Source organism: Ranitomeya imitator, chromosome 3, assembly GCF_032444005.1.
Source record: "Ranitomeya imitator isolate aRanImi1 chromosome 3, aRanImi1.pri, whole genome shotgun sequence".
NCBI lineage: Eukaryota > Metazoa > Chordata > Amphibia > Anura > Dendrobatidae > Ranitomeya > Ranitomeya imitator.
The window spans coordinates 608561230-608584196 of NC_091284.1; the positions used below are offsets into that span (position 1 = coordinate 608561230).

The following is a 22967-nucleotide window of genomic DNA, read 5'->3' on the forward strand; positions in this document are numbered from 1 at the left end:
TTGTCCAACAATGTTTGGGGTCCATTTTCTCCTGTTACCCTTGGTAAAATAAAACAAATTGGAGCTGAATTAAATTTTTTGTGAAAAAAAGTTAAATGTTCATTTTTATTTAAACATTCAAAAAATTCCTGTGAAGCACCAGAAGGGTTAATAAACTTCTTGAATATGGTTTTGAGCACCTTGAGGGGTGTAGTTTTTAGAATGGTGTCACACTTGGGTATTCTATCATATAGACCCCTCAAAATGACTTCAAATGAGATGTGGTCCCTAAAATAAAATGGTGTTGTAGAAATGAGAAATTGCTGGTCAACTTTTAACCCTTATAACTCCCTAACAAAAAAAAATTTTGGTTCCAAAATTGTGCTGATGTAAAGTAGACATGTGGGAAATGTTACTTATTAAGTATTTTGTGTGACATATCTCTGTGATTTAATTGCATAAAAATTCAAAGTTGGAAAATTGCGAAATTTTCATAATTTTCGCCAAATTTCCGTTTTTTTCACAAATAAACGCAGGTACTATCAAATAATTTTTACCATTGTCATGAAGTACAATATGTCACGAGAAAACAGTGTCAGAGTCACCAGGATCCATTGAAGCGTTCCAGAGTTATAACCTCATAAAGGGACAGTGGTCAGAATTGTAAAAATTGGCCCGGTCATTAACGTGCAAACCACCCTTGGGGGTAAAGGGGTTAATGGAGGAGTGCAGAAACGCTGCAGAACTGCACAAAAGTGCACTTCTTTGAAATCTGCAGCGTTTCTGCGCAGATTTTTCTGCACCATGTGCACAGCTTTTTTTATTCACATTGATTTACATTGTACTGTAAATCATAGTGCAGTTCTGCAGCGTTTCTGCTGCAGAAAAATCTGCTGCAGTTCTGCACTAAATCTGCACTAAATCTGCATCGTGTGCACATACTTTTATTAGGGTTTGGATTACATGTTAGGCTGATGCACACGTTGCAGATTTCACTGTGGAATTTTCTGTGCAGATTCTGAATTTCTTGGCACAAAACATAGGTCAGAATCTGCACCTTTTTTTGGTCTGTGCACACGTTGCAGATTTTTGTGCAGATTTCTTCCTTTTTTTTTACCCCTGCAGATTTCTATTATGGAATGGGTGCAGAAACGCAGCAGTTCTGCACAAAGAATTGACATGGTCCTTTTTTGAATCTGCTGCGTTTTCTGTGCAGAATTTTCTGCACCATTAGCACAGCATTTTTATTTTGCCATTGATTTACATTGTACTGTAAATCACTTGCAGATCTGCAGCGTTTCTGCGTGGAAAAAAAAGCTCCAGTTCTGCAGGAAATCTGCAACGTGTGCACATACCCTTACGGTTGGGATTAGGGCTAGGGGTGTGGTTAGGGTTACTGTTGGGATTAGGGTTAGGGGTGTGTTTGGATTAGGGTTTCAGTTATAATTGGGGATTTCCACTGTTTAGGCACATCAGGGGCTCTCCAAACGCGACATGGCGTCCGATCTCAATTCCAGCCAATTCTGCGTTGAAAAAGTAAAACAGTGCTCCTTCCCTTCCGAGCTCTCCCGTGTGCCCAAACAGGGGTTTGCCCCAACATATGGGGTATCGGCGTACTCAGGACAAATTAGACAACAACTTTTGGGGTCCAATTTCTCCTGTTACCCTCGGAAAAATACAAAACTGGGGGCTAAAAAATAATTTTTGTGGGAAAAAATTTTTGTTTTATTTTTATGGCTCTGCATTATAAACTTCTGTGAAGCCTTTGGAGGGTCAAAGTGCTCACCACACCTCTAGATAAGTTCCTTAGGGGGTCTACTTTCCAAAATGGTGTCACTTGTGGGGGGTTTCAATGTTTAGGCACATCAGGGGCTCTCCAAACGCAACATGGCGTCCCATCTCAATTCCTGTCAATTTTGCATTGAAAAGTCAAATGGCGCTCCTTTCCTTCCGAGCTCTGCCATGCGCCCAAACAGTGGTTTACCCGCACTTATGGGGTATTGTCGTACTCAGGACAAATTGTACACTAACTTTTGGGGTCCATTTTCTCCTGTTACTCTTGGTAAAATAAAACAGATTGGAGCTGAAGTAAATTTTTTGTGAAAAAAAGTTAAATGTTCATTTTTATTTAAACATTCCAAAAATTCCTGTGAAGCACCTGAAGGGTTAATAAACTTTTTGAATGTAGTTTTGAGCACATTGAGGGGTGTAGTTTTTAGAATGGTGTCACACTTGGGTATTTTCTATCATATAGACCCCTCAAAATGACTTCAAATGAGATGTGGTCCCTAAAAAAAAAAAAATGGTGTTGTAAAAATGAGAAATTGCTGGTCAACTTTTAACCCTTATAACTCCCTAACAAAAAAAAATTTTGGTTCCAAAATTGTGCTGATGTAAAGTAGACATGTGGGAAATGTTACTTATTAAGTATTTTGCATGACATATCTCTGTGATTTAATTGCATTAAAAAAATCAAAGTTGGAAAATTGCGAAATTTCAATTTTCGCCAAATTTCAGTTTTTTTCACAAATAAATGCTAGTAATATCAAAGATTTTACCACTATCATGAAGTACAATATGTCATGAGAAAACAATGTCAGAATTACCGGGATCCGTTGAAGCGTTCCAGAGTTAAAACCTCATAAAGGGACAGTGGTCAGAATTGTAAAAATTGGCCCGGTCATTAACGTGCAAACCACCCTTGGGGGTAAAGGGGTTAATGCATAGTGGAGACGGAATTTCATGAAATCCCCTCCACTATGTTGTAACATCTGGACGCTGCGTGTTTGACGCTGCGGCTCTACGCAGCGTCAAACACGTAGCGTTTCCTGAACGTGGAAGCATACCCTAAGTGAGGAAAACGTAGCATAAGGCCAGAGTCACCGTAGTGTATCACATCAGATGCGAGGTGCTAGTGACACTCTGCTGCGAGGGGGAGCCGAGTGTCTGTGCTCTGATGCTCTGCCTCATGATCAGATTGGAGCACAGCTGCGGAGGAGACGGAGTGTCCGTGGCACTCGCACTGCACTCCAGTGAGATCTGAGTTCAGTGCAATGTCTCACACGCTCCCATAGACACTTATGGGTGTGTACGATCCGATTCACCAATGCAGTCAATTGTTTTTGCATGCCAAGTCGGCATGAGAAAATAGCACTGAGCTGACCCATAGGTCATAGGTCAACATTTGGGCGAGTGCAATCCAATTTTTTTTTATTTGATTGCATTGCTAGTGGCAGCCAGCCCTTAGGGTATGTGTCCACGTTCAGGATTGCATCAGGATTTGGTCAGGATTTTATGTCAGTATTTGTAAGCCAAAACCAGGAGTGGGTGATAAATACAGAAGTGGTGCATATGTTTCTAATATACTTTTCCTCTAATTGTTCCACTCCTGGTTTTGGCTTACAAATACTGACATAAAATCCTGACCAAATCCTGATGCAATCCTGAACGTGGACACATACCCTAACACTGTTTGTTTTTTTTGCTACATTTTTGTGTATAAAATCTGCTGTTGGAACAGTGTCCCTTCCTCAATCACAGCCCCGTAGGTTACGTTTCCACGATCAGTGTTATGAGTTTTTGACCCTGCAGATTTTCTGCACTTTAGTGTGCATTTTTTTTTTCATGGCACTTTTGTGTGTGCGTTTTTTTTTTGGATGCTGAACTGTTTCTTGTTTTTCACAGGTTTTTTTTTTTTGTTTTTTTTTTTTTAGTCTGTTCGTGTCCTGCTTTTATATAAAGCTGCTTTGATTTTTAAACTTCCTCGAGTTATTCTTAGGTGCAAATTAAATGAGTTTTAATGCGTTTACGCTGCGTAAATGCACTAAACACGCGTGTTAGTTTATTTTTTTAAAATCTTTGGATTTTCTGCATCTAAAATGTCTATTGGAAAACTTTGCACAAATCTCTGCATACCCACAAAAGAAATTAACATGCTGCAAATTGGAAAAATGTGTCTCTGATGAGTTAACCCAGCATCGAAAAGCACAGTGGGCCTGAGAGTCCTATAAATCCCATCCACTTTGCTGGAACCGTAAAACGCTGCATTTTTGAAGGCTTTGGTTTTTTTGGTGCAGATTGTCACTTGTCTACAGTACATGCTTAATAAAGTTTATTTTACTCATTAAATGCTTAAAATGCAGCAAAATTGCATGGTTTCGTTTGTTGCACTCTTATTGCTTTCTATGGGTGAAATAAGCTGCAAAAACACTGGATGAATTCAGCCAAAGGAAAATAAGTTGTGTGCATGAGATCACTGACATTTCTGAGCTTTTACTGTTACTGTAAAAAGCAGCTTTTAAAGGGAACCTGTCACCCCCAAAATCGATGGTGAGGTAAGCGCACCGTCATCAGGGGCTTATCTTTCATATGTAAAGCGCCATGGAATAAATGGCGCTATAAAAATGAATAATAATAATAATAATCTACAGCATTCTGTAATGCTGTATTTAAGCCGCCGATGTTACCTGAAAGAGGAGAAAAAGACGTTAGATTATACTTACCCAGGGGCGGTCCCACTGCTGGTCCGGTCAAATGGGTGTCTCAGGTCCGCCTGCAGTGCGCAGGCGCCGAAAAGGTCAGAGAGGCCCGGCGCCTGCGCACTGCAGTACTTTGCTCTGCCCTCAACAGGGCAGACAAAGTATGCCTGCGCCGGAGCCGTGGCGTGAAGACCAGAAGAGGACATCATGGAATGAAGATGGGAGGCGCTGGAGCGGACCTGAGACACCCATTTGACCAGACCGCAGCGGGACCGCCCCTGGGTGAGTATAATCTAACTCTTTTTCTCCTCTTTCAGGTAACATCGGGGGCTTATCTACAGCATTACAGAATGGTGTAGATAAGCCCCTGATGGCGGTGAGCTTACCTCACCATCGATTTTGGGGGTGACAGGTTCCCTTTAATTTGCATGAAAAAGCTGCAAACAGGAGTGACATGTGAACATGCCCCTCGGTGGGACATCGTGTTGCTAATGAAACAGATGCTGCCCCCCACTATTGCCATATAGTAAGAAATATAGGGCAATTTTCTGTTGATATTGGAGTATATGGTTTCTGGTCATTCTGTGTTCTTAACAATCGGTCATAACAATTGTAAGTGGCTGATGCCTGGAAATTGCTAAAACGTAGTTGCAAGTTGTCCAAGTTATAGTTTCCATGGCAACATCAAGAAAATGATGGTAAATTCCCATTATCTGCGGTGTTGGGCTTAATTAATCTAGTAGCTTTTGTGGAAGCCTGACTGGTGAGTACAGAAAAGCAAGTGTGTGTAATGTTCACCCTAGCATCATGTATTATACATTGATAAATAGTTGTGAATAAAAATAAAGCTTGTTGCTATGGAAACAAGTAACTTCAGCAAACCTTTTCAAATGGACACTTGTGTTTGCAGGATAATGCGCCCAACCCCCACCCCACACTAAAGTCTCATATGGCCCGGCAAAAACGTAGTGATCGTCTGTTTTACTCTTCTGACTTGACCCCATCTGATTACTGTATCTCTCACAACCTCATTGAAATTATGACTTCTTTTTTTTAAAGTGAGGTGGTAATTGTGAATTTCATGTTTGCAGAATACAGTAGCTATTTTTTCCAAGAGTATAAGTGTGTGTATATATATGTATATATGTATATGTATATATGTATATATGTATATATGTATATATGTATATATGTATATATGTATATATGTATATATGTATATATGTGTGTATATATATATATATATATATATATATATATATATATATATATATATATATATATATATATATATATATATATATATATATAATCTATCTATAATGTGTGTATACACAGTTAGGGCCAGAAATATTTGGACAGTGACACAAGTTTTGTTATTTTAGCTGTTTACAAAAGCATGTTCAGAAATACAATTATATATATAATATTGGCTGAAAGTGCACACTCCCAGCTGCAATATGATAGTTTCCACATCCAAATCGGAGAAAGGGTTTAGGAATCATAGCTCTGTAATGCATAGCGTCCTCTTTTTCAAGGGACCAAAAGTAATTGGACAATGGACTCTAAGGGCTGCAATTAACTCTGAAGGCGTCTCCCTCGTTAACCTGTAATCAATGAAGTAGTTAAAAGGTCAGGGGTGGATTCCAGGTGTGTGGTTTTGCATTTGGAAGCTGTTGCTGTGAGCAGACAACATGCGGTCAAAGGAACTCTCAATTGAGGTGAAGCAGAACATCCTGAGGCTGAAAAAAAAGAAAAAATCCATCAGAGAGATAGCAGACATGCTTGGAGTAGCAAAATCAACAGTTGGGTACATTCTGAGAAAAAAGGAATTGACTGGTCAACAGTGGTGGATGATCGCCGCATACTTAATTTGGTGAAGAAGAACCCGTTCACAACATCAACTGAAGTCCAGAACACTCTCAGTGAAGTAGGTGTATCTGTCTCTAAGTCAACAGTAAAGAGAAGACTCCATGACAGTAAATACAAAGGGTTCACATCTAGATGCAAACCATTCATCAATACCAAAAATAGACAGGCCACAGTTAAATTTGCAGAAAAACACCTCAAGAAGCCAGCTCAGTTCTGGAAAAGTATTCTATGGACAGATGAGACAAAGATCAACCTGTACCAGAATGATGGGAAGAAAAAAGTTTGGAGAAGAAAGGGAACGGCACATGATCCAAGGCACACCACATCCTCTGTAAAACATGGTGGAGGCAACGTGATGGCATGGGCATGCATGGCTTTCAATGGCACTGGGTCACTTGTGTTTATTGATGACATAAGAGCAGACAAGAGTAGCCGGATGAATTCTGAAGTGTACCGGGATATACTTTCAGCCCAGATTCAGCCAAATGCTGCAAAGTTGATTGGACGGCGCTTCATAGTACAGATGGACAATGATCCCAAGCATACATCCAAAGCTACCCAGGAGTTCATGAGTGCCAAAAAGTGGAACATTCTGCAATGGCCAAGTCAATCTCCAGATCTAAACCCAATTGAGCATGCATTTCACTTGCTCAAATCCAGACTTAAGACGGAAAGACCTACAAACAAGCAAGACCTGAAGGCTGCGGCTGTAAAGGCCTGGCAAAGCATTAAGAAGGAGGAAACCCAGCGTTTGGTGATGTCCATGGGTTCCAGACTTAAGGCAGTGATTGCCTCCAAAGGATTTGCAACAAAATATTGAAAATAAAAATATTTTGTTTGGGTTATGTTTATTTGTCCAATTACTTTTGACCTCCTAAAATGTGGAGTGTTTGTAAAGAAATGTGTACAATTCCTACATTTTCTATCAGATATTTTTGTTCAACCCTTCAAATTAAACGTTACAATCTGCACTTGAATTCTGTTGTAGAGGTTTCATTTCAAATCCAATGTGGTGGCATGCAGAGCCCAACTCGCGAAAATTGTGTCACTGTCCAAATATTTCTGGCCCTAACTGTACATATATAAATATTCACACACACCTGTAATCGTGGCACTGACCGCTCATCATCAGAGTGCAGAGCGGTGATTGAGCTATGATTGAGAGAGGGAGCCTGCCCTAGGGAACAAAGTGTATTTCCTCCTGGCAGTGGGGCTCTGTGTGGTCGCTGTGCGTTGTTAGAATGCTAGTAACCACATGTCTGCAGGTTATTAGCGTTATTTTACATGACTGGTTCCCTTTTACTTGCAGTGTTTTTTTAGGAGGGGTTTTTAAAGTGATGTTTAAGACTGGCCATATTCTATTAGGTGACTATTAGTTGAACGATCATGAATATGATTTCAATATACAGCGAGTGTAGCGCACTGCCATTACCTAGTGTGGGTTCTTCTATAAAGGGAATCTATCAGCAGGATCTTGGCTGAATCTGTTTATTAAAGAGGTTGTCTGGGCGTTAAAGGGTTATGAAAGTGATAGTTATGCAGGAGGAAAATAAATGTCTGCATTTGACTTATTTCTATCTGCTATTGTTCAAATATGCCCATTAGCTGCATTAAAGGCTGCAGATCCCATTCATCTTTCTTCAGCCCATTAATTTCTATAGATTTCCCCCAACCCACTTCCTGCCAGCCTCTGAACTGGGGCTGATGTTATCAGTTCTGCAAAATCATAATTTCCAGCATCTCCCCTCATCTGCCACTAAGGAGATCTGAGTGTTACAGTAGAATAATCTCAGCTGAAGGATACTGACCAGAATGGTCTCTCAAGAAGTGCCCCAGCTCCCTCCCTTCACATCAACAGAAAGAGACTGGAGAACTTTGTGGTGCTGAAGACGCATGTTGAGAATAATGTGTTGGGAATAGTGATGAGTGAACGTGCTCTGATAAGGTATTTTCCGAGCATGCTCAAGTGCCTTTAGCGTGCGTGAAAAATGTTTGTGTCCCCGCAGCTGCATGTCTCATGGCTGTTCTACAGCCGCAACACAGGCAGGGTTTGGCTGTCTGTTAGGTAATCCCTGTATGTGTTGCGGCTGTCGAACAGCCACGAGACACGGAGCCACGGGGGCTGGAACATATTATTCGAGCATGCCAGAGACACTCGGTTAGCACATGAGCACATTTGCTCGGATAAGGTGTTATCTGAGCATATTCGCTCATTACTAGTTAAGAATTCATATGGAGGGCTACATCGATCAGCTGAAATCCATTCCAGGAGGAGACCGATCTAAACGACTAGTGGAATATAACAGCTCTGCACTTTTTTTTTTTTTTTCTTTTTAGTGGCTGCGGGCTGAGAGCTGCACTTTTAATTCCTATTTCTTTAGATAGCTCATCAATTCCTAAGTACCCGTAAATTTATTTTAGTGTTCACACTATCAGTATTTGGTAGCCAAAACCAGGAGTGGGTGAGAAACGCAGAAGTAGTGCACATGTTTCTAGTCTACTTTTCTTTTGATTGTAAGACGATATCAGAAATGGAACAAATACTGAGGTAAAATACTTACCAAATACTGAAAGTGTGACAGTAGCTAGAGTGACTGCAGACAACCAAATTGTGACTGTGCGGTGTGCCTGCATAGTCAAAATCCTGAAGCAGAATGACCTCAAGCTGAAGCGCAGTTGGGTTATGCAGCAGGACAATGATCCAAAACACACCAGCAAGACCACCTCTGAATGGCTTAAGAAAAACAAAATTAAGACTTAGAGTCTGGAGTGGCCTAGTCAAAGTCCTGACCTTAATCCTATTGAGGTGCTGTGGCATGAGCTTAAAAAGGTGGTTCATGCTCTGAAACCCTCCAGTGTGGCTGAATTGCAACAATTCAGCAAAGAAGAGTGGGACAAAATTCCTCCAGAGTGTTGTAAAAGATTCATTGCCAGTTATTGCAAATGCCTGATTTCAGTTATTAGGTTTTTGGGGCAATCACTTTTTCACACAGGGCCCTGTAGGTTTGGATTTCTTTTTCCCTTAATAATAAAGACCTTCATTTGAAAGCTGCACTTTGTGTTTACTGTTGTTATCTTTGTGAAATGTTTCAGATCCCCAAATAAATGTAAATATTAGAGAAGTTGTCCACTACTTGGACAACTTATTTCATACCCCTCGCTTGACCCCAATAATATAAAGTCTATACTGTCCGTCCATGCCGTCGGCGTTCCCATGGCTGCACGCCCGCTCGCTCACGCACACATTCTCACGCACACATTCTCACGCACACATTCTCACGCACACATTCTCACGCACACATTCTCACGCACACATTCTCACGCACACATTCTCACGCACACATTCTCACGCACACATTCTCACGCACACATTCACACGCACACACACACACACACACACAGTATATATTCAGAATTTGATATAGACTTTTCATTATACTGCTATATTTAATAAAAGTGCAGCTTGCAGATTATTGATGAAACAGATGGGGTAGAAAGCTTGAAAGGAGAAGCTTACTTGAAGTTACTTGCTAAGTGTTCATTCTGTTTCTGCTGTATATCACTTCTCATCTGGTGTGATGCCATCTGTCCGCTGTTTTATAGTCTGCAGTTTACCTACCTCTACAATTTTTTTTTTTTATGTAAAATTCCAATTGCATGAGTCTAAAGATGAATGTCCACAGGGAAAGATTGTCTATTTTTGCAGATAAAAACTTTTAATCTGTGATTTTATTGTATTTGGCAATTTGTGTCCAAATATTCATTCATATTAAAAGCTGCTTCTGTGGTTTAAAACTACGTGTGAAACTGGTGACAAGGAGGCCGTAGGCTCCTTACAACTCCTTGACAAACAGAATTGTGTGACGCGGTGAAGCGTTATCCAGCCAACAGGGTTTGTAGTACGGGAACTGCTCACCTGTGAGCAAGCACTACTCTTAAGGCTATGTTAATATGTCCAGTAATGATCTGTTAGAATGGATCCAGCAGAAATCCATTAGAAAAAAAGTTGTGCTGACAACTGATGTCTGCCGGATTTTTTTTTTAACATTGGAGGTACTTGGCAACAGATCTGCTAATGCGTCTATTTCTAACTGATCCGGCAAGAAAAGGCTAAAAAGTTGAGTCTGCATAACTTTTTTTTTTCTTAGCTGATTTCTGCTGGATTCGTTCTAAGAGATCATTGGACATGTGAACATAGCCTTACAAAGGCTCAAAAAGAATATGGTAGGTCCAGCATATGCAACGTTGAAAGCAAATTGATGTGGCGAAGAGGCTATGCTGTGCTGCGGCATCTCGATAAATAAAGCTGTCCAGAATCTCTAGACCTTTCACAGTACAACTGACTTCATCAGGATAGGATGAAGAAGTGCGCTGTACTATGAGAATCGTAGAGATTAAACTGCAGTACCTGTCCTGCAATTCCTATTACGGTAGTTCTGGACATTGTGCAGAATTATTAGGCAAGTTGTATTTTGATCACATGATACTTTTTATACATGTTGTCCTACTCCAAGCTATTCAGGCTTGAGAGCCAGCTACCAAATAAGTAAATCAGGTGATATGCATCTCTGTTATGAGGAGGGGTGTTGTCTAATGACATTGACACCCTATATAAGGTGTGCTTAATTATTAGGCAACTTCCTTTCCTTTGGCAAAATGGGTCAGAAGAGAGATTTGACGGGCTCTGAAAAGTCCAAAATTGTGAGATGTCTTGCAGAGGGATGCAGCAGTCTTGAAATTACCAAACATTTGAAGCGTGATCATCGAACAATCAAGCGTTTTATGGCAAATAGCCAACAGGGTCGCAAGAAGCGTGTTGGGCAAAAAAAGGCACAAAATAACTTCCCACGAATTGAGGAAAATCAAGCGTGAAGCTGCCAATATGCCATTTGCCACCAGTTTTGCCATATTTCAGAGCTGCAACGTTACTGGAGTAACAAAAAGCACACGTTGTGCAATACTCAAGGACATGGCCAAGGTAAGGAAGGCTGAAAACGACCACCTTTGAACAAGAAACGTAAGATAATTCTTGGCCCAGTCTTGACGTTTTATCTTAAGACTGACTTTTCAAAGGTTTTATGGACTACTGAAATGAGTGATTCTTGATGGGCCAGATGGATGGGCCAGAGGCTGGATCAGTAAAGGGCAGAGAGCTCCACTCCGACTCAGATGCCAGCAAGGTGGAGGTGGGGTACTGGTATGGCCTTGAACTTGTGGGACCTTTTCGGGTTGAGGATGGAGTGAAGCTCAACTCACAGACTTACTGCCAGTTTCTGGAAGACAACTTCTTCAAGCAGTGGTACAGGAAGAAGTCGGTATCGTTCAAGAAAAACATGATTTTCATGCAAGACAATGCTCCATCACATGCCTCCAACTACTCTACAGCGTGGCTGGCCAGTAAAGGTCTCAAAGAAGAAAAAATAATGACATGGCCCCCTTGTTCACCTGATCTGAACCCCATAGAGAACCTGTGGTCCCTCATAAAATGTGAGATTTACAGGGAGGGAAAACAGTCCACCTCTCGGAACAGTGTCTGGGAGGCTGTGGTGGCTGCCGCACGCAATGTTGATCGTAAACCAATCAAGCAACTGACAGAATCTATGGATGGAAGGCTGCTGAGTGTCATCATAAAGAAAGCTGGCTATATTGGTCACTAATTTTGGGTTTGTTTTTTTTTTCATGTCAGAAATGCTGATTTCTAAATTTTGTGCAGTTATATTGGTTTACCTGGTGAAAATAAACAAGTGAGATGGGATTATATTTGGTTTTTATTAAGTTGCCTAATAATTCTGCACAGTAATAGTTACCTGCACAAACAGATATCCTCCTAAGATAGCAAAATCTAAAAAAAAAACCACTCCAACTTCCAAAAATATTAAGGTTTGGTATTTGAGTCTTTTGGGTTGATTGAGAACATAGTTGTTGATCAATAATAAAAATAATCCTCTAAAATACATCTTGCTTAATAATTCTGCACACAGTGTATTGAGACGCCAGCAGCGTAGCATAGCCTCTTCTCCACACCAATTTGGTAAAGAATTCCTGGCATTTTCCTACAATACCATACTGTATATCTGTCCTAATAAGCAGCATCATGAATTTCTTGTGCCCCATTGATTTCTGTAGCCTGTTGTTGTATAGATTGGGTGGAGCTGATGAAATGTAATTCCTTTATAGAACGCTGGACTGTGTAGGGCTTGTGTGTACAGGCACAGTGTAATGGCTAATACTGTGTTGGTACGTGGCACAGTGGTGGGCTATTCAACGTTAGTAATATTGTGTAGGCCCCCCATTCTGCAGTGCTACTGGATCCAAAGAAAATGAGGCATGAGAGGCGGCAGATGATGGGGGCGGCTCTCTTTTGGTGGTTGTGCTGTATTATGGGCATATACAGTCGGGGAAATAAGTATTTGATCCCTTGCTGATTTTGTCAGTTTGCCCCCCTGACAAAGACATGAACAGTCTATAATTTTAAGGGTAGTTTAATTTTAACATTGAGACATACAATATCAACAAATAAAATCCAAAACAAAAGCGGGAATGCCAGGGGCCAGTGACTCTGCAGGCCATCAATAAGCCACAAATGTGGATCATGGTCTGCTGTGAATACTCTGGTGGCTAGACGGGCAGAGGACTGAGCGCTCGCCTTACTCCTGACCTTCCTGCTTGAAACGGAAGACGATTGGGGCACAAAGTATATTCAGGAACTTAATATTTAAATGTTTTTCTGAGCTTCAGATTTACTTTCTCATTTGTTTATTACATTTTCTTCACTGGAGAAAACCCCTACAATCTACCTGCTCATTACTACAGGTGTCTATATAAAAGCTATTGGTTTCGTGAACCAAAGTTTACAGGCTTCCCAATAAGGTCACCACACGTTGCGCCGTGCCGCCCTCATCACCTCACAGTGACGTCACGTTCTGGTTGCTGCTAACAGTTGAGCTTGGTAATATTTTGTATCAATGTTTTGTTAACCAATGTAGTGTTGCGAACCTGACCTGTCACTTCTACCTCAACATGCGGTCCCGGTGTACACAGCCTTCTGTTTTCGATTTTTCACATAACTTTGTACTCAAATGTTTTAAAGTCCCCCTCCCCCCCCCAAAAAAAAAAACACTCCAGAAAATCACACTATATAAATTTATTTGCATTTTGCTGTGAGAAATAAGTATTTGATCCCTTTGCCAAACAAGACTTAATGCTTGGTGCCAAAACCCTTTGTAGTTGATAATGAGTAAGCCACTCCATGACCTCAATGAGCTTTTTTTTGAGCCTCTCCTTTGTTGTCTTGGCTGTATGTTTTGAGTCACTGTCTTGCTGGAAGACCCAGCCACGACCCATTTTTAATGTCCTGGCGGAGGGAAGGAGGTTGTCACTCAGGATTTTACGGTACATGGCTCTATCCATTCTCCCATTGATGCTATGAAGTAGTCCTGTGCCCTTAGCAGAGAAACACCCCCAAAACATAATGTTTCCACCTCCATGCTTGACACTGGGGACGGTGTTCTTTGGGTCATAGGCAGCATTTCTCTTCCTCCAAAAATGGAGAGTTGAGTTAATGCCAGATACCTCAATTTTTGTCTCATATGACCACAGCACCTTCTCCCAATCACTCACAGAATCATCCAGGTGTCCATTGACAAACTTCAGACTGGCCTGCACATGTGCCTTCTTAGGCAGGGGGACCTTGTGGGCACTGCAGGGCTTTAAACCTTTACGGCGTAATGTGTTACCAATGGTTTTCTTGGTGACTGTGGTCCCAGCTGCCTTGAGATCATTAACAAGGTCCCTCCCATGTAGTTTTAGGCTGATCTCTCACCTTCCTCATGATCAAGGATAGATTTTTCATGGTGCCCCAGATCGATGTTGATTCAGTCATTTTGTATTTCTACCATTGCATAACAGTTGTCTCCTTCTCACCCAGCATCTTACTTATGTTTTTGTAGCCCATTCCATCTTTGTGCAAGTCTATGATCTTTTTCCGGACATCCTTATAAAGCTCTTTGGTCTTGCCCATGTTGTAGAGGTTAGAGTCTGACTGATTAATTGAGTCTGTGGACAGGAGTCTTTTATAAAGGTGACTATGCAAGACAGCTGTCTTTAATGCAGGTAATGAGTTGATTAGGAGCGTCTAACTGGTCTGTGGGAGCCAGAACTCTTAATGGTTGGTAGGGGATCAAATATTAATTTCTCACTCCAAATGCAAATAAATTTATATGATTTATACAATGTGATTTTCTGGATTTCATTTTTGATGTTCTATCTCTCAATGTTAAAATTAACCTACCCTTATTATAGACTGTTCATGTCTTTGTCAGTGGGCAAGCTTCCAAAATCAGCAAGGGATCAAATACTTATTTCCCCCACTGTATCCTACCTATAGGGATGCTGGGGCAGTGCCGCTGGTGTTTGTAAGGCCATGAAGCCAGGAGCCTGACCTGTGGGGGTTTGGTAGACGAAGTGCTGAAGTCTGTATCGTGGCCTTCAAGCTCCTGTTTTTCCAAGTTTCTCAGACAGCAGTGCGTGTCAGGGCTACTGATGGATATGGCAGTGTAACCTGTGGCCCCACTATTCGGTCCTGTGTCCCTTATGTGGGGGTTATCTGATGTTAGCGCCGCAGTTTGGAACTAATGGGGGATCCGTCATATCCCTGAGACATTACTTCTATTGCATTGATGGAGTGTATGATTCATGCCTCCATTAGTGTGGCTCAGAATGGACTGTCCCCGATCTGTAGGCTCGCACATGGTAATGTTTAGCTATAGTACTATTTATCTACACACCACCCAGGAATGAATGTGCGGCTTCCCAGTCCTCGAGCTGGTGTTTGCAGTCGCTGGTTGCTGGGGGCTTGCTCTTGTTGCTAAGGAGGCTGTCTGGACGGGTTCACAGAGGATAGTGGGGACGCGGAGGGTCTTCTGTGTTGGCTTGTGTGGTGTTCCGAGAGGATTTCTCCGTAAATGCCAGGATAGATCACTGTTTCCTTTCTAAACAAATGACGTCTGTGCAGGGAGATGGCAGCAGAATGTAGCGAACCTGTTGTAAAGTATGCCAGGTCTGCTCTTGGCGGAGGTTCTCCATCATTCTCTGCTATTGCCAGCCAAGGAGCTTGGCATGTGCCTGAGCACGGGGGGGATTTAGTTGTAAAGCACTGATGCTTATAACTAGAGCTGTGAATACTGAGTGGTCACCGGTGCACCTCCGGCCACCCGTACATGTGCTCTGGACCGCCAGTATTTATCTCCGAGCACCATCGTGGCAGCAGGGGTGACTGGTAACGTGGTTGTCCTTTCCGCATCCATATTGGAAGTTTGCAGTCTAGGTGGAGGATATTCCTTGTGCTCGCGGAGGGAGTTTAGGATGAATATAAACACTTGATTTAAATGAACATTACAAATATACGGTATATTAGTAAAATAAACTACAATGTATAAATATCAATCACCAAAATGCCTCTGTTATCCAACTAGTCTAAAATAGATATATATTTTTGTTTAACAAACCACTTACGATGATATAAAAAGGGTTGGGGAACCTTAGGCTCGTGGGCAATTTCCCAGGAACCACAGTGCTTGATTCATCAGTTGAATTTTGACGGCAGCCAATGGATGGCATAAATATCAGTGATGAGCTAACGTACTCTGATAAGGTGTTATCTGAGCATGCTCGGGTGCTAACCGAGTGACTTCAGTGTGCCCAAAAATATGTTCCAGTCCCCGCACCTGCATGTCTCATGAATGTTAAGACAGCCGCAACACATGCGGGAATTGAGGTTTGTGAGGCATCCCTGCATGTATTGCGGCTCTGAAACAGATGCGCGACATGTAGGCGAGGGTCTTTCACATATTATTCGAGCACACCGAAGTCACTCGTGTAACACCTTGTCCAAGCACGTTCACTCATCGCTAATACATAACCAAATGGCTCTTGGCAGAAAAGATTCCACACCCCTGATCAAAAAAGACACAAGTATTCACCTCCACACCTTGCTAATCCTTAACTTGTTCCACGCCAACGCTTCCCTGGGTCCTCGTTGGTCTCCGTTTACCTGGCTCTAGCCCAGTATTTCCCAAACTCCAGTCCTCATGGACCCCACGGGTCATGTTTTCAGGATTTCCATAGTGTTGCACAGGTGAGACAATTCCTAATGCCTTGATGATACTTCCACTACTTGCTCAATACTAAGGAAATCCTGAAAACATGACCCGTGGGGTCCGTGAGGACTGGAGTTTGGGAAACACTGCTCTAGACAGTAGTCAATGGTGCCAAAGTGATTTTTAGCTTGGGGCCTTGCGTCAACCTCATTTCCAGTAGAAACTATAAATCCCAGTGTAAACAACCCATTGACTTTATATTGATAGGGAAAAGGCCCCTACAAATATTTAATGTGGACTACAAATCTACGGTAAATGTAACTTTATTACTCTAATTTAAAAAAAAAAAAATAATAATTTTTTTTGCAAAACAAATGGAATTGGGCTTCCAGGTTTCCTATGTATGTTGTACTTTTTATATTTAGTGTTACGCTTTAAAAAGTTTCTCCTTTTTGTTTTAGAAATAAGAAGATTCTAAGCAAGAAAAAACTAAAAAGGAAGCAAAAGACCAAATCAAAAGGGAAATTAAGAAGCAAGGTAAGGGTTCCCTTTTTATTGGTTACTAACTCTGCTATATTTTTCCTGTGAATTGTCTTAGCTGTAGCGTATACTTATATTTTTACCTTCTTCATAAAAATAAATGGGATTTAATTTTTTTTCTCCCCCGTTAAAAATGTCTGCATTTGCTATAGGGTGTCTAGTTTGCCATATGTCCACGTCCAGAGCAGACGGCCTTTTTATTTTTAACGCTGGTTGTGTATTACTTTATGTGCGGTGGCTCTTTGACACTGTACATAATTATTAGACTATTTGTATTTTTATTTTAGGATTCATTTAATTATTGAACTACCACAGTGCTGTCAGTCAGTCCAGCAGGTTATTAAAGCCAAATATTTAAGAAAGTCACGTTGAGGTTTTGTCTTTTCTTGAGAGAATATTTGTGGGCAGAATTATTATGCAACTAAATTAAAATCATAAATTTTCCCATCTCCGTTGTTTTTCATCTGTTAATGTGAGAATAATAACCAGACAACTCAAATTGTACGAAAATATATTTCTATAACAAATGGGCAGAAATTGAAAAGCTGTTGCTAGTTCCCATCCGCCGAAAGGTATAAATTGCCAGCTCCTCTTCTAGGCCCTATCCAGGTCACTATAGGCGTTTGGGTTGGCATCTTCTAACTCGCCTATGGTAACCTTTGATTGTTAAACTTTCTTTCCAAGTAGTCTTGACCCTCCTATGGCTCATCCTTAGATTTCAGCTGAACTGTTCAGAATTGCTGACTTGATTGATGGAGACTCTCTGGAATTCCAATCGATTTGATTATATTAAATCAAATATATATTTCTTGCCTTCTTCATTTCAGTAGCAGTCATTAGCCTTGCATCCATGGAGGGACCAGGAGATTGGGCAGAGGGGAATTTTATTGACTACGCATTTCGGAGTTGTACCTATTAAACGAGTCAAAACCACTCTGAAATGCGTTGTCTATAAAAGTGCCCTCTTCCTAATCTCTTGGTCACCCTGTTTCCTCTGGAACCGGCAGCGCCTGCCATCACCGTGGTTCCTTTTTTTTTTTTTCCCCCTGAAGTTCCATGCCTGACTTGGTTAGATTTGGCGTGTGGAACAGTAGCCACGTCCTACCATTCCTCAAGGCCTATTGTCAGTGTTGCAGTACCAGCAAAATGAATGAGATCTCTGAAATCTCATGCACACGCTGCTTATTTATGCCTTATCAATTTGAACCATCTAAGCATTTTTTTTTCCCCTGCAGCATGTCAATCAATTTAGCCTTTTTGCGAAAACTGAGCGTCTCCTCAAGATAAATTGACATGATGCGGTCTCTGCGGGTGCCGGTGCATGCACAATGGAGATGCATCCCATCCACTATGCTGTACCAGCTTGCTGCTGCGGGTTGGACGCAGCGAATGTACGCAGTGTCCAACCCGCAGCGTTTACTGTCCGTAGGAACATACCCTAACCCTTCGAACTTCTTAACAAAAAAAAAAATTTGTTTCCAAAATTATGCTGATGTAAAGTAGACATGTTGGAAATGTTTTTTATTAACTATTTTGTGTGACACAACTCTGATTTAAGGGCACAAAAATGTAACGTTTGCAAATTGCTGCGTTTTCTATATTTTTTTGCTAAAATTCCTTTTTTTTTCATAAATGCCAGTCATAGCCAATAAATTTTACCACTACCATGAAGTACAAAATATCACGAAAAAAACTATTACAGATTCAGTTGAATCCATTAGGCTTCTTTCACACTTGCGACGCTAAGCGTCGGCGCGACGTACCAACGGACGTTGTGCATATTAGGCACAACGTGGTCGGCGGATGCAGTTTTTCAACGGATTCCCTGCCCATTCTAAGGTCCCGGGGAGGAGGGGGCGGAGTTCCCGCCACGCATGCGCCGTAGGAAATGGCGAACCCGACGTACGAAAAAACGTTCCCTTGAACGTTTTTTCGTGACGACAGTCCGCCAAAACACGACGCATCCAGTGCACGACAGACGCGACGTGTGGCCATACGTCGCGATCCGTCAGCAATACAAGTCTATGGGGAAAAAAACGCATCCTGCGGGCACATTTGCAGGATGTTTTTTTTCCCAAAACGACGCATTGCGACGGACGCCAAATGACGGAAGTGTGAAAGTAGCCTTAAAGCGTTCCAGAGTTATTACGACATCGTAAAGTGACAGTGGTCAGAATGGTAAAATTTGGCCTGGCCATTAAGGTCAAAATTGGCTCAGCCACCAAGGGGTTAAACCTTCACAGTTTTGATTTAGTCCATAATGGATGGGGAGGATTGTGACATTTAGTGACCACCTCCTTCTTTTCTTCCCCCCCCCTCCCAGCACCCAGATATGGTTCATATTAACCCCTTTCCGACATTGGACCTAATAGTACACCGATGTTGGACTTCCCCTGTTTGGTGCGGGCTCCGGGCACACGGCAGCTGAGACTATTCTCTCTGCAAGAGTAATTACATCAATAGAGTGTATTGGCGCATTGAATATGCACGGTTCAGTGAACACATGCAGATTTACCTACGTCCATTGCACTGCTAGTATCGGATCATGGGCACCTGACCTAAGAGTTCCTCACCCCAGTGTACACAACGTATGCTCCCTGCGCCCACCTCACATGGGTCTGACAGCGTATTACTGTATAGGCACGGAAGCATGTCGGCGATTTGTTCCCGGACGCTCACAGGTCTGACCTCTGCGTGTGATTGCAGACAGACTCTTCCCGCACTCACACAGGTCTGTGAAGCAGAACGATGCCAACATTTGCTTTTGTGTTTTGTGTTTTTTTTGGTGGGGGACGGGTGGTTTCTGAAAAAAAAAAAAAAAGTTCGATGAGAAGTGATCAAAATGTCATATCAACTCCAAACAACAAAAATTGTACTTTTTTTTTTTTTTTTTTAAATCCGAAAATAAGAATATATTATGCCGATAAATTTATATTTTTATCTAAATAAAAACAAACAAAAAAGTACACATTTGGTATCACTGGCATGACCTGCCCCATAAAACTGTCCCACTAGTTAACCCCTTCAGTTAACACTGTAAAAAAAACCCTCCAAACTGTGCAAAAAAACCCGAAGATTCTCATATCACCGAACAAAAACTGGATTTAACCCCTTAACGACCGCCGATACGCCTACTAACGGCGGCCGCTAAGGGTACTTAAACCACAGAGCCATTAATTAACGGCGCTGTGGAAAAAGTAAATAGCGCCCCAGAGTCCGATTTTCTCCGGGGTCTCGGCTGCCGGGGGTAGCCGAGACCCCAGAGAACATGATTCGGGTCGGTTTTTACCGACCTCGCTTTTGCGATCGCCGGTAATTAACCGTTTACCGGCGATCGCAAAAAAAAAAAAAGAAGCAAAACGCGATTTCTTTTTAATTTCTCTGTCCTCCGATGTGATCGCACTTCAGAGGACAGAGAAATGGGGTCCCAGGTAGCCCCCCAATACTTACCCGTCTCCCCCGGTGCTCCTCGTGGCTCCCGATGGGCGCCGCCATCTTTTTCCGGCAAAAAAAATGGCGGGCACAGTGCGCCCGCCGGCCGGCACCGGGAGAATCTTTGGGGTCTCAGCTGCCGGGGGTAGCCGAGACCCCAAAGAACATGATCGGGGTCGGTTTTACCGACCCCTGTTTTGCGATCGCCGGTAATTAACTGTTTACCGGCGACCGCAAAAAAAAAAAGTGTAATTCTCTGTCCTCTGATGTGATCGCACATCAGAGGACAGAGAAATAGGGGCATTCGGGGACCCTGCCATACTTACCGGTGTCCCTTGGTCCTCCTGCTGCTCCTCCTGGCCGCCGGCGTCTTCATGGCAAAAGAAAATGGTGGACGCATGCGCAGTGCGCCCGCCATCTGTCGCCATCTGCTGGCCGGCAGGAGAAGAGCAGTTGGGGCTAAAATTAGGGTTCGGGTTGGGGCTAAATTTAGGGTTGGGGCTAAATTTAGGGTTGGGGCTAAATTTAGGGTTAGGGCTAAATTTAGGGTTAGGCTTCTTTCACACTTACGTCGGTACGGGGCCGTCGCAATGCGTCGGCCCGACACTGACGCACGTTGTGAAAATTGTGCACAACGTGGGCAGTGGATGTAGTTTTTCAACGCATCCGCTGCCCAATCTATGTCCTGGGGAGGAGGGGGCGGAGTTACGGCCACGCATGCGCTGTCAGAAATGGCGGACGCAACGTACAAAAAAAGTTACATTGAACGTTTTTTTTGTGCCGATGGTCCGCCAAAACACAACTGATCCAGTGCACGATGGACGCGACGTGTGGCCATCCGTCACGATCCGTCGGCAATACAAGTCTATGGTCAAAAAACGCATTCTGCGGGCACATTTGCAGGATCCGTTTTTTGTCCAAATCGATGGATTGCGACGGATGCCAAACAACACAAGTGTGAAAGTGGCCTTAGGGCTAGGGTTAAGGTTGGGGCTAAAGTTAGGGTTAGAGTTGGGATTAGGGTTAGGGTTTGGATTAGGGTTGCCATTAGGGTTACACTTGGGATTAGGGTTAGGTTTGGGATTAGGGTTAAGGTTAGGGTTGTGATTAGGGGTGTATTGGGATTAGGGTTAGGTTTGAGGATAGGGTTGAGATTAGGATTAGGGGTGTGTTGGATTTAGGGTTTTGATTAGGGTTATGTTTAGGGTTGACATTAGGGTTGTTTTGGGGTAAGGGTTGTGATTATCGTTAGGGTTAGTGATTAGGGTTATGGATCGGGTTGGGATTAGGGTTAGGGGTGTGTTAGGGTTAGGGTTGGAGCTAGAATTGGGGGGTTTCCACTGTTTAGGTACATCAGGGGGTCTCCAAACACGACAGCCAATTTTGCGCTCAAAAAGTCAAATGGTGCTCCCTCCCTTCTGAGCTCTGCCGTGCACCCAAACAGTGGGTTAACCCCACATATGGGGCATCAGCGTACTCGGGATAAATTGGACAACAACTTTTGGGGTCCAATTTCTCCTGTTACCCTTGTGAAAATAAAAACTTGGGGGCTACAAAATTTTTTTTGTGGGGGGAAAAAAAATATTTTTTTATTTTCATGACTGCATTATAAACTTCTGTGAAGCACTTGGGCATTCAAAGTTCTCACCACACATCTAGATAAGTTCCTTGGGGGGGGTCTAGTTTCCAAAACGGGGTCACTTGTGGGGGGTTACTACTGTTTAGGTACATCAGGGGCTCTGCAAACGCAACATAACGCCCACAGACCATTCTATCAATGTCTGCATTCCAAAACGGCTCTCCTTCCTTCCGAGCTCTGCTGTGCGCCCAAACCGTGGTTTACCCCCACATATGGGGTACCAGCATACTCAGGACAAATTGGACAACAACTTTTTGGGTCCGATTTCTCTTGTTACCCTTGTGAAAATAAAAACTTGGGGGCTACAATATCTTTTTTGTGGAAAAAAAAAATATTTTTTATTTTCATGACTCTGCATTATAAACTTCTGTGAAGCACTTGGGCATTCAAAGTTCTCACCACACATCTAGATAAGTTCCATGGGGGGTCTAGTTTCCAAAATGGGGTCACTTGTGGGGGGTTTCCACTGTTTAGGCACATCAGGGGCTCTCTAAACGGGACATGGCGTCCGATCTCAATTCCAGCCAATTCTGCATTGAAAAAGTCAAATGGCGCTCCTTCACTTCCAAGTTCTGCTGTGCGCCCAAACAGTGGTTTACCCCCACATATGGGGTATTGGCGTATTCAGCAGAAATTGCATAACAAAATTTATGGTTACTTTTCTGTTTTTACACTTGTAAAAATAAAAAAAATGGTTCTGAATTAAAATGTTTGCAAAAAAAGTTAAATGTTCATTTTTTTCCTTCCACATTGTTTCAGTTCCTGTGAAGTAAAAGGGTTAATAAACTTCTTGAATGTGGTTTTGAGAACCTTGAGGGGTGCAGTTTTTAGAATGGTGTCACACTTTATTTTCTATCATATAGACCCCTCAAAATGACTTCAAATGTGATGTGGTCCCTAAAAAAAAAAATGGTGTTGTAAAAATGAGAA

General features: G+C 42.3%; 1 protein-coding gene across 16 annotated transcripts in view; it reads left to right on the plus strand.

Annotated features, from left to right (window-relative positions):
- MYCBP2 (MYC binding protein 2) overlaps positions 1–22967 on the plus strand; it is a 380821-nt gene that overhangs the window by 53566 nt on the left and 304288 nt on the right. For all 16 annotated transcript variants that reach the window (XM_069758078.1, XM_069758080.1, XM_069758086.1 and 13 more), the window contains exon 2: positions 16888–16963. In XM_069758078.1, coding sequence (XP_069614179.1) covers positions 16888–16963 — 76 coding nt within the window. The remainder of the gene's footprint in view (positions 1–16887; positions 16964–22967) is intronic.